This window comes from Diachasma alloeum, unplaced genomic scaffold (genome assembly GCF_001412515.2).
Source record: "Diachasma alloeum isolate Michigan unplaced genomic scaffold, Dall2.0 Dall_scaffold_00513, whole genome shotgun sequence".
Lineage (NCBI taxonomy): Eukaryota > Metazoa > Arthropoda > Insecta > Hymenoptera > Braconidae > Diachasma > Diachasma alloeum.
In genome coordinates this window covers 104,775-117,727 of record NW_021680645.1, presented here as the reverse complement: position 1 = coordinate 117,727, position 12,953 = coordinate 104,775, and the positions used below count along the sequence as shown (strand labels likewise).

Genomic DNA, 12,953 nt, shown 5'->3' with positions numbered 1-12,953 from the left:
CCCTCCCCCCCCCCCCCCCCCATCCATGTGATTGAACGGGTATGACCGAATATGAAAATACAAATTCATCGTTTCCTTGCCATCAATTCAAGAGAAGAAGTCCCAAAAGTAATCAGCATTTTTTCTATTGTATATGTGAAGATATTGGGGGGAATATTTTGAAAAGTTGTAGCTGAAAGTGTCTCCTAAATGGAATGGAATTTCAGATGAAAAAAACGCTGGCGGCTGTATCTTTGATACAGCTGTAATTGTACGTGAATATGGCCAGATCTTTCCTGGGTTCCTTCTATCTCAAATTTTCTAGAAATTCCTTGTATTCCCTCGAATTTTCTAGACACTCCTTGAATTTTTTCAAAATTTCAAGAAATTTCTAGAATTACCTCGAAATGTCTAGAATTTTTTCGAATTCCGACAGATGGCGCTGCACATAAGGACCGTTTCCCGAAATGACTCTCCATATTGAAACCATAGACGTATTCACGTCAAAAAAAGCAAAACTTTTGGGGCAAGATATTTCATATACAGGGGGCCTATTCTCGAAATATTTTCGTGCACGGAAGTGGCTTCGTAGACGAATTGCGTATAGGAATCATATAGGCGTTCCGTCAACGGAGTCGATTCCGCGCACGGAAATATTTCGAGAATAGGCCCCCAGATTTGGTGGAATCGCTGGACATTTCCCCGAATGACATCCCCCCATATGGGTCCCTTGATACCCCCCCCTCCCCCACTTTATTTTTTATTAAATAGAGAGAAATAAAATAAATAAAGCTTTCTGTTATGAGAACTCTTCACTTTATTACTCTCATTATTATACTTTGTTTGTTGAATTTGAAATAAAACATATGAATGAAATAAAAATCAGATCAAATCAAAATATTTTTAATTAACTTGATAAAATAAGAAAACAGATTGAATTCATGGACGAATGGACAGATGTATAACAGCAGATGAATAATTTTAGTACGAACCTGTCTCTCTTGGACTCCGCGGTCTTCCCTAAAAATTCCCACTGACCTCTCAAAAACAGAGCAAAGAACATGATTAACCATTAATTCTCTTTATTACTGCTGAAAATATACATATTTATCATTGCCATGTACAACACACATTTGCACGTAATTCATTATGAACTATTTATCCTCTCGTATTCACCCCAATCGTTAAGTACAAAATAATATCAAGACACCCCGATAATTGATCAAGAGTCACTCTCCCTCGACGACAATTACACGAACAACAAAAATAGTCACTCTCATTATTCCTCGAAACTTCATTACCTCGTTATGATCTTAATCGAGCAACAGAGATGATTGTGAGAAAATATTTACCATTGTGAAGATGAAATTGTTGATTATTCTCTGTTGCACCCCCTTAACACTAGTTTCATTAATTTATTTCTTTAATTGTCATCTGCCAATTCTTCTCGTGCGATTATCGTTACCCCCACGATTTCCCCCCTATTTACAGACTATTTTCTATCATCCACTAGGAATTCAACTTCATCTAAGACCATTTTCCATTTTCTTTTCATTCATTTATCTACTACATGAATGTATTATGGAAAATCTTCGTAACAATTGCGTTAAATCTTCGATAATTCTGATTGAAATTGAATTATTTCATTGGAAANATAAAGCTTTCTGTTATGAGAACTCTTCACTTTATTACTCTCATTATTATACTTTGTTTGTTGAATTTGAAATAAAACATATGAATGAAATAAAAATCAGATCAAATCAAAATATTTTTAATTAACTTGATAAAATAAGAAAACAGATTGAATTCATGGACGAATGGACAGATGTATAACAGCAGATGAATAATTTTAGTACGAACCTGTCTCTCTTGGACTCCGCGGTCTTCCCTAAAAATTCCCACTGACCTCTCAAAAACAGAGCAAAGAACATGATTAACCATTAATTCTCTTTATTACTGCTGAAAATATACATATTTATCATTGCCATGTACAACACACATTTGCACGTAATTCATTATGAACTATTTATCCTCTCGTATTCACCCCAATCGTTAAGTACAAAATAATATCAAGACACCCCGATAATTGATCAAGAGTCACTCTCCCTCGACGACAATTACACGAACAACAAAAATAGTCACTCTCATTATTCCTCGAAACTTCATTACCTCGTTATGATCTTAATCGAGCAACAGAGATGATTGTGAGAAAATATTTACCATTGTGAAGATGAAATTGTTGATTATTCTCTGTTGCACCCCCTTAACACTAGTTTCATTAATTTATTTCTTTAATTGTCATCTGCCAATTCTTCTCGTGCGATTATCGTTACCCCCACGATTTCCCCCCTATTTACAGACTATTTTCTATCATCCACTAGGAATTCAACTTCATCTAAGACCATTTTCCATTTTCTTTTCATTCATTTATCTACTACATGAATGTATTATGGAAAATCTTCGTAACAATTGCGTTAAATCTTCGATAATTCTGATTGAAATTGAATTATTTCATTGGAAACACAAGTGCTAGGTGATTTTCTGGGATAATTCCAAGTGTTATTGTAAGCAACACTCGATGATACCCTTGAAAATAATCAGCAGTTATATTATTCATCAAATATCTTGGGAATTGTTGAAAAAATGTCAAGTGACTATTTTTGCAGGAAATCCAATTTCCATCAAACAAGGCATTTTCCTCTGGCATTTTCCTCTAACTCGAATAATTTCCGAGATATTTACTAAATAATATGAAAAATTCTGAAGTTTCAAAAATTCCTCTCGAACTATTTTGCAAATATGTCCAACACCATTGGATAAAAAAATATTAAGAGACCATGTTTGAAGCTCACAAAATTTTCCACGAAGACAATTTATCCCCCAATAAATGTCTCAATCATTCGTAGTAATAGATAATAGAAATAAATGTATGAGGTAACTGAATAAATAAACACCTGCACATGATCCTCTTGAATTTCATAAAAAATCTTTAATTTACGATGTGATTTGAGTAGATTAGATCCCTTATGCGTTAGTAATACCGAGAGAAAAATAATTGATTCCTTAAAACTGTGTTTTTGTAAATAAAGTAAACAATTTATATTATCAATTACATTAAATAACAAATTATAAAAAATTCAAAACTCTGTATCTAGTGTTTTGCGTCCGGTTCGAAAATATCAATCGATTATTTATTTACTCATAATTAACAGTGATTAATTAACGTGGAAATTGATATTTCATTCAAATCATTTTTTCAAGTTCATTTGAATGGAGTAGAAATAATAAATATTCACATACAATTACGTTTTTAATTAATATATATAAGAAGTCAGTACTGTTGAAAGAAAATTGATGAAATTAATCAATTGATTTGTCTTTCATCTCAATGATTTTAGAATAAATTAAAGCCAATTATGAAATTTCATGAATTTTTCATCGAAAATAGTTAATTATATTAATTATTTCAATTATAATTTTTTTCTTCCATGTTTGTGTCGGGTTTAGTGAGTGCCAGTAGCATGTTCATAACAAATATAAATAAATTGGCATTTTTACAAAGCGAAGAAAAAATTAAATGTCAATGTTTATAAAACATTTCTAATTTTCAACTAAGAAACGATTCTTGGCGTTCGTCTACCCGATTTCGATTAGATTATACTGGTTCGTTTAAATTAAGACATCACGATTTTAATTCAATTTCCTATTAAAAATAAATTCATCAATTGTTTTTTCACTTCTGCAGTTTTTACAGCTAATCTAGAGAAAAAATCTCTTCTTTCTTTCATTCTTCATTATTTTTCAACAATTTTTGTTGTATTATTCTGGGTAAAATACATATGCTGGTGCTTAATATCTCTAGATCGAACTATTACGACTGTTTACGGGTAATTAACGCACACAATCTTGTGAGAGATGCGGTGGTGGAGAATAGAAGACGAGTTTAAAAATTATCCTCCTAAATAAACAGATTTATCGAAAATCCATAAATCCATTTCGAAATCATCTCCTCTCCTCACTCAACCCCTCTAATTTTTTCATCATTTTCAATTATTTTTACATTTCTCTTAAGTCACTACACATGTTTTCCTTTCCATATAAAAATAACACGCAATGCTATTAGCCTCTGGCATTGCTTTGTACATTCGCCTGTGCTCCAATTAAACCGGAGAATCAAAATTTCAATTAAATTAGTGATAACCACGAAATAATAATTCATCTACGTTCCCTCACATCAGAGATTAATCAATTGACATCGATTAACATTGCAGTTCCACCTGTTGGGACAATTAATGCAGCAGTATTTGATTTTGCACTCTCCATGAGATGAATTTTGCCAACAAAAAGCGAAGAAAGCTTAAGTATTGAATTTCCCATTGAATTTCCCTCCCAATCTCATTTTCTTTCATTTTTTAACTTAATACATTGAGATCGTACAAAAAAGGGCAATGGATCGATCAATTAATCCCAATTAATCACGAAATATTATAAATAGTATTTAATTATTCCTCTCAACCCCAATAATTTATGTTCTACTTAAATTTTAAATTGATTGAATGGAGTCTCGAAACGATAAATCGATCACTGTAATGGAGAAATGAAGACGATCTATAATTCATCTCTTTTGGTTAATAATCACTACCAGGAGGTAATGGATCAATAAATTTATCGAAGAAGTCTTGAAACCCAATGAGTCAAATTTCCTGTTTTAGTTTTTCGCACTTATCTCCAAAACGAGTGGTTCTACAAGAAAATATCATAAGACATTTTTTGTTGAAAATTAAATTCCCTACAAAAAAATTCTTATGACAATTTCTCTTAAACCCTCCCGTTTGCTAGATAATTCCACTTTTAACAAATGAATCCTGAAAAACTAACGTTCTCCCCACATTTCATCATTTCTCCGGACATTTGTTTAAACAATTCCGAGGCAATTAAACATCAGAGAAGTCTAATCATCATGCCCTCCACATGCCCCAAAATGCAACGAAAATTTCCTCCCTATTTACATCTCAACTTCCTGCAGACGTCCCTTAACAATAAGCCTACATCATTTTTCCTCATACATTCAACTCAACAAATAAAAATCGGTTACAAAATACAGTATTTACAATAGCGGATAAATAATGTGAGCGACGACATAAGCCAGTCCTTGTCCTCAATTCAATGGAGTGAAATGGAGAAATTAAAATAATTACGCAGAATGCATAAAAATTCGATGATTCAATTTCACTTCACAACGATTTTCTCATTCAACTGGTCAATCTCTTGACACTGGGACCTGAAGTACCAATATTACACGTTAACCCGTTCTTAGTCCAAAGGAATAATCGAACTTCGTGATGACGACAGACGTCAGCTAATCTCTCTCAGCGTTTCCTAAACATCCCCTCGAACTCTCGATCCTCAACGATCGGAGGATTACGTCTGCTTAATGCTCCTCTGGAGGTTATTAACAGACTGAATTGCACGATTTCGTAACCTCAAGTTACATTTTTTTTTATTGTTACCCTTACGTTGCTCTGCGCTCATCCTCTGCATACGTCACAGTAGAGATCTGTGAAATTAAAAAATTTAGTCAATTTCCAGAGAGATTCGTTGATTTTCATTTCGAGTGAATTTTAGATTGATTCTCCCATTGTTTGTATGGACTTAGGAGGAAATGTCAAAATACATTTTTTGTGGAGATTTTATCTATCTGCAAAAAATTTCCTTTTGCATTTTCTCCTCGGCCCCTTCTCTGCCCCCAGACATTTACAAAACAATCAGACGAATATTTTGGGGACGTTAGACGCGTCTCTCAAATTCTCTCCTCACAATTTCAAAATACCCATTCAAAATACTTCAATCCAAGAATCTCAAAATACAAAATTTACAAACGACATTAATTGTATTCATGTTTTATGTATTATGTAAAAAATATAAAGGCAATTCAGGATTAAAAAACAAGTAATGAATGCAAAAATGGAATCTTAAAATGAATTGAATGAAAAAATGAAAAAATGCAATACGAAAATTAATAGAAAAGTCGTAATAATGATGTAAATTTTTTCATAAACCTCTTGTTGCCCCAGATATTTCCGAAACAATCAGACTAATATTTTTTAACGATTAGACATCTCTCTAAAATTTTCTCATACAATTTCTACAAAAAAACATCAGACGACTTTATTTTGGGAATCTTAACATTGTTCCTCTGAAAGAAGACCTAGAAAAATTCAGTTAATCCTAGTCTGGTCACCTGACGGGAAAATGCGACTTTAGTCACTTTGGCGGGAGAGTGCCGCGGTGTTATTTAGGCTCCAGCGTTACCGAATCCACTCTACACTTCCCGGGCGCGTTTAGCGAGTTCCCAGCAACGTCGCGTAACAGGCAATTTCATTTAACACGGGAAAAAATTGTTCACCTGTTGGAAATAATTTTTTTTCTCCCAGAATTAAGGATACAATATTGAAAAAAAAATACTAGAATTTTCCAGCTACTTCAATTGACGAATTCAATTTTTCTCAAATTTTTCCGGTCAGCCAGTCGATGGCAAGGTGAATAAAACGTGTTGCGGCAATTCCCTCGCCTGGTGACCAGTTTAGGTTAACGGATTCAGCATCACCGGAAGAAAATTATCCTAATGCGAGTAATTTCGTCTTTGGTAAATGCAGGGTCTTTTTTGTACCGAACAATTCCCCACAAAAAACGACTTCTGCCAATTTTCCCCAGATCCCTTTCCTCCCCAGATGCTCCCCAAAGCAGCCCCTCGCCCACGAACTCACCTCACTCCCCCTGGCCTCCATCTCCCCGAAGTCCTCGCCCTCCAGATAAACCTCAGCCCCCGGGAAGATGTACTTCCCCGATGAAACCTGATAATAGCTTCCCTCCGGCAATCTCCCCGCCAGGCTCTCCTTCATCTCCCCCCACCTCCTCTCCATCTCCTGCCGCTTCTCCTCGATCTCCTTCGCCTCAGAGCTGTCCACACTATTACAACTGTCCCCGATCCCCGAGTCAATAGCCGAATCTATAGAAGCATGTCTCGACTTTCCATACTTGTCCTCAGCCTCCCTCTCCTCAATCCTCGCCCCCTGCTCAATAATCCTGGGTATCACATGGCACTCCTCAAGGTTGAAAACCTGTCCATTATTCTCAGAAGTCGACTCGACAGAGACAATTCTCGTGAACCTGAACCTCTCCCCCTCATCGCTGGACCTAGTGGACCCCGAGGATCTGTTTAGCCTCTTAGGGCTGCTCTCAACGCTGGAGTCGTCCAGAGGTCGCTTAGGGCTCTCCAGCAGGGAGAAGCCCTCGTTCCCCTCCATGTGTCCAGCGTCAAAAGGAGAAATGCAGATTTCACTGTTCCCCAGGTGCTTGGGAGTGTTCGAGTTGATGCTCAAGCTGTCCTGGCTCTCGTTGGAGACATTGTGCTGCTTGAGGATGATCTCAGTGCTGTCCTGGGTCGAGTTGTTGCTCCTCTCCCAAGGGTCCTCGAACCTGGGGGGCAGCAGGTGAGGGCTCTCCTCGAGGATCTTCTCGCTCCAGCACAACTCGTGAAATTCCTCACCCATGAGGTGGCACAACTGATTGATGATTATGTCGCCATCTCCCAGGAGTTCTACGTCGAATTTCAGGTGTGGTAGGGACTCTCGGTTGATGAGAATCTGGGGCACGTGGGAGGGAATCGACGAGGGAATAAGGGCCACAGGTCTGACCTTTAGGGAGGAACCAATGACAATCAACAGGTCGCAGTCGTCCTTGTCCTTGGCGATGGAGTCGTGAAAGACGTCGGGGAGACCTTCACCGAAGAATACAATGTCTGGCTTCATGATCCCCTGGGATACCAAATCTGTGTAGTTGTGGGAGGTGTTGGTGGTCGCCAGAGAGGGGAGCGAATTGGTGCTGCATTTGGGGCAGAGGGGAATCCTCTGGGTGAAGATGTCAGTGCGAATGTCCTCGGCTGTCACCTGGAATTTACATTTGGTGCAGGATGCTGTGGCAAAGGAGCCGTGGCATTCTATCACATTCTCAATTCCCGCCACTTGCTCCAGGGTGTCGATGTTCTGGGAGTAGTTGCGCAGCAGCTTTTTGTGTTTCTCCAGCATCTTTATGAAGCGGTGACAGGGGGAGGGCTTGAAGAGGCCCGGGTAGATCTCACGGGCGAACTTGAAGAAGGGACGGGGGTCCTGGGCGAAGAAGTTTATGTCGAACATCGCCTGGAATTTGAGAATGGGGTTTTCGGGGTTAAATTGTTGGTGAATTTTTGGGGGTGATTTTAATTGAGTGATTTATTGGGGGTTCCCGGAGATAAATCCCCGGAAAATTTTTCCCCAGAAAAGTTCATGTTCTCTAGAAAAAAAACCATGTAAAATTTTCCTGGAAAATATGAAATCAGACGCATATTCGTAATGTCCATTATTTTCTTGAAGTCGACAATTTCTGAACATCATGAATAATTTACAAACACCTTTTCGTCAACATAGGATTCAATTCTTCAAATAGAACATCTATAACTACACAAAATTGCTAACAGTCCAGGAAGCTAAAATTATTGATTTTCAATATAATCGGCGACATACAGAAAATTGAATGCGAATTTAAAATTTACATATCAATATTGGTCAGTAAACAATTAATTGACTGAAAAATCGCAAAACATTTCGAATTTCCAACTGGGAAATTATCGAAAGAAAATATAATATATTGTGTAAACAGACAAATAATGGGAAATGAGATGTTCTGATTCTCTTGAAATAAATATGAAAACGGTAATAATTCATTCATAAAGTAAAACAGTGATCAGAAACTGTCACCAAGACCAAATTTTTTTAACGTCCTATTTTTTATTTATTATTTAGTTTTTGAAACTGAAATATTGATTATTAATTACAAATCAATTTTCTTGGTTTTATTCATCTTCGATAGCGGCTACTGGACTCAACTGTATCATCTACCTTACGCTGTTCTACAGCAAAGAAGTTTCGATAAGTCCCTACTCACCTGAGGATCCGGTAAATTGGGAAAATCTTGTGCAAGCCTCGAGTAGATTCCATCCCTACTCCTGAAATCTGGAATTCCACAGCTGACACTCACACCAGCCCCGGTCAGTACAATAATGTTTTTACTATCTTTGATCAATCTAACCACGTCGTTGAGGGTATTGACGTAGCTCAGCTTCTGTCGTCTCGGTGGATCAGACATTATGTTCAGCACAAGCTGAAGGAAAAATAAAAGAAAACATAAGAATTCCCATTCATTCGTGAACTTCAAAACCTCCAAAAATATCCCCCTCAACAGTAGATCAAGACCCATTCGACATTCGTCAATTCAATATTTTCAGGATTCGCAAACGAAATTATTCGTGACAAAAATATAGAGGACAATTCAAAATTAGAAAATGATGACATCAACAATTTAATCTGAAAATAAATTCAATGAAAATATGAATAAAATGCAAATTGAAAGTGGATAAAATATTCGCAATAATAATGTTCTCTTTTGTCAAAACTTTTTTTTCCAGATATTTCCAAAACAATCAGACTAATATTTTTCAACAATTAGACAAGTCTCCAAAATTTTCCGCTATACAAGTCCCTGAAAATCTCCTAGAGCGTCAGACTTATCAAAAGCCATCGATCCCCTCACTAGCTCACAGAATTCCCTATAAAAGAATCTCCTGACATTTTTTGTTCACTTGAAAAAAAAACAAAAAGTCAATCTCAAAGGAAATTAAATGAAAAAATTAATGAAATAAAAAGCCAAAATCAATAAAATATCCAAAATAATACTCATGTCATTTTGATGGTCTAGATAACTGGATAAAATTGATTATTTTGCATTAAATATCTGGACAAAAACCTGTCATCTCGGCCTCTATTGCACTTCCTCTCTTTTACTTTTGCAGTTTCTTTTATTCAGTTTTTTTTCTTTATTCAACAATTAGCGATCTAATACAAGATCTGTTAGCTATAAATACTACTTGTCATTGGAAATTATAATATATGGGTTTTCATTTGATTATCTACGTATGTTTCTAAACAAGTGATACAGCTTTTCAAGTTTTATCGTACATTTGAATTCTAAGCTCGCTTTCTTTGAAGAAATTGTCTGTAGCTTTCATCACTATAGGATTTAATATATATACTATGTTTCACACAAAATCTGTGCGCGCTCTCGCGCGCGCTGATCTATTCATTTGTCGAAAGAAGAAGATATATATATATATATATATATATATATATATATATGACGTGAAAAAAAAAATTTACCACTGAAGAATTTGAAATTATGTCACTGAAGAATTTGAAAATGCCGCGTGTTTTTTTTGTGAATAACTTCGTGTTACATATTGACCAATCAGAATTAAGAATTAGCGGTCAGGAAGTTTCGAGATATTTCGATATAAAACAACTTCACGTTTCTTTCATCTTTAGTAAATAGGATAACAGGAGGTAGTCGAGTTTCACTATCTTCATCATCATTTTTATTCTTTGTTCCTGATACCTGGGAAATTGCCATACGATGTGGTCGATGTCTTCCTCTTTTATTCAGTTTCTTTGATAAATTTTATTCTTTTTATTTCAATGAATCTATGGAACCTACCCTGTGAAAAGTAGTCCTCTCCTGTGATACAGATGAATAAATATTTAAATAATAAAATAGTAATACAAACCTTCCATAACGTAATATCATCGACCTGCTCCGGAATCTGAGTGGGATCCATCAGTAACTGCTGAAGTAAATCACGTGGGTCTGTGCCAGTCTGCATCTGCTTCTGGACCCAGGCAGATGCGCTCCTCCACAACTGTCCCGTCTCCTCAGACAGCTCGGACAAGCCAGACAAGTCCGAGAGATTGGAGACTGTCGAGGACACTTCATCTTTCTCGTCGGCGGTGTCCAAGGGACAGCCAGTGTCATCGCTCGTGGAGTCGGTTCTCGATGGTGTCGACGACAGGTGCGTCGAGTCCGGGGTGTTCGAAAGGGATTTTGCACCGTCGCTCATGTCTGTGAAGCCACTGTCACCACCGAGGGGTTCTTCGGGGATCAAAGAGCCGTTTTTAATCAACATGTTGTGAAACAAGTTTTTAAGGGTATCACGTCATTTAATCCTGCTTAAAATGGTCCTCGACAAATTAATCCTAATGCAATACGGTCCTGTTCATAATCATCCTGATCAAAATGATCCTGGATGATTTGATCCGGAGATTGGAATCGTTGATCATTTGTCTCAAATTTTCCAAAAATTTGGGGAATAATAATAATAAATTCGATGATTGTTTATTGTTAAAAAATTGGTGTAGGTGCTGCTTTCAACAACTTGAGTGTCTGGATATAATTACTTATGATAACGTAATTGATTTTCTACATTCGTTATGAATTGATTATTAAGATTGCGTCGTTTTTTTATGTTCCATTCGACAGCATCGACAGCAGTTCAATTGAATAAATAAGTCAGTGTAATGTGTTGAGTATTTCTCGTCGATTTTGCTTTTCTTTCCCTATTTCTCCTCATTTTTTGTCGTAAAGTTTTGATTTTCGATTTTTTTTGCCGTGGGATTACTTTTGCAGGATTTTCATTTCAAGATTAAATTCGTCAGGATAATTCTTTTCAGGATTTTTTTTCCAGGATCAAATTGTTCAGGATAATTTTTTTCAGGATTTTTTCACCAGGATTAATTTGTTCAGGATCAATTTTCCGGGATTAAATGACATGTAACCGTTTTTAAGCTGCAGATGCTTTTGGATTTTTTGAGAGTATTTTATTAATTATTTCACTTTTTATATTTTACTGTCTCCAATTATTTTTTTAAAACGAAAGTCTCTCGCAGCAACAAATTATTTTTTCTGATACCTGCCTCAAAAGTACAATTTTTGAAACGCTTTAGTGTGCGTAAAGTTCACGAGCGTGCGTAAAGTGAATTTACGCGCGCTTTTGAATTTTATGCACTCGTGCACAAAAACGACCACATTATCCCCACTACCGTTTCGAACAGTGAACTCGGCAGGTACCACAAAAAATAGGACGTGTTACACGTGCGTGTGAAAAAGTGGAACTTTACGCACTAGTAACACAGTATACTATATACGGAGAGAATTTTTTTAGAAAAATTCTAGTGCTAGCACGGTAAAAGAGGCGCAACGTGACGGCCAGGAAAAAATCTTTCTGTGAAAATTTCACAGAAATCCCCAGAAATTTTACCAGAAATACCAAGAAATTTTACCTTAACAGCACTAGAATTTTTCACAGCCCGTGGATTTTAATTTTTTGCAGTACCCGTACTAAAATTTTTCTAGAAAATTCCTCTCCGTGTATTACCAAAGTGTGGCACTGACGATAATTTTCATAATGGGCCTAGAATCTTTATTTATATTTCCAATTTTTTCAAGATTTCAATCTTCTCCCAAACCTCGAAAAAACCACACTTCAATTTTTTTTAATTTAGCACTTGTATAGATATTTTCTAAATGCTACGTGAATTAATTTTTCGGGGTAGAAAATCAGTTATGAACCACAATTGCAGAAAAATCCTGTTTTAGGGGAGGGTGGGGCAAAGTGGACTTTTTACATTTTTTTCCGCATTTATACCTTTGAAACAAATTTATCAAGTAAAAACAAAGAATTGGACTCTTCATGAAAAAAAAATATATATTCTACTTCATTAGCAATTCAACATGTAAAAAAATCAGAATTCCATTTTGCCCCACTTACCATTCTTACTCCAAAACGCATCTACCACTTCATCTCAACAATCTCTCAACCCTCCTAAGATAATGCTCAATTAAAAAAATTTCCCAACAACGTCATAGCAATCGAGTAAACATGTTTACATCACTGAGCTCTTTCGTTCCTCCAATAAAAATCCCTTATCTCAATCAAACCAAAATTCAAAAGCATAAAAAAAAAAGCAAATCCTCAACCCATTAAATTATTCTTATCATCATCTACTCAATTAATTCCCCCAAAATCCTAACACCCCCCCCCCCCCCCCCCC

General features: G+C 36.2%; 1 protein-coding gene across 1 annotated transcript in view; it reads right to left on the bottom strand.

The window, feature by feature from the left end:
• Positions 1-1,912: 1,912 nt before the first annotated feature.
• The window catches only part of LOC107042741 (NAD-dependent histone deacetylase sirtuin-1), an 11,769-nt gene continuing 728 nt past the window's right edge, over positions 1,913-12,953 (bottom strand). The window contains exons 2-5 of the mRNA XM_015263918.1: positions 10,634-10,995; positions 8,962-9,177; positions 6,747-8,177; positions 1,913-5,536 (exon numbers count right to left, since the gene is read on the bottom strand). Of these exons, the coding sequence (XP_015119404.1) occupies positions 5,492-5,536; positions 6,747-8,177; positions 8,962-9,177; positions 10,634-10,995 (2,054 nt within the window). The 3' untranslated portion in view covers positions 1,913-5,491. The remainder of the gene's footprint in view (positions 5,537-6,746; positions 8,178-8,961; positions 9,178-10,633; positions 10,996-12,953) is intronic.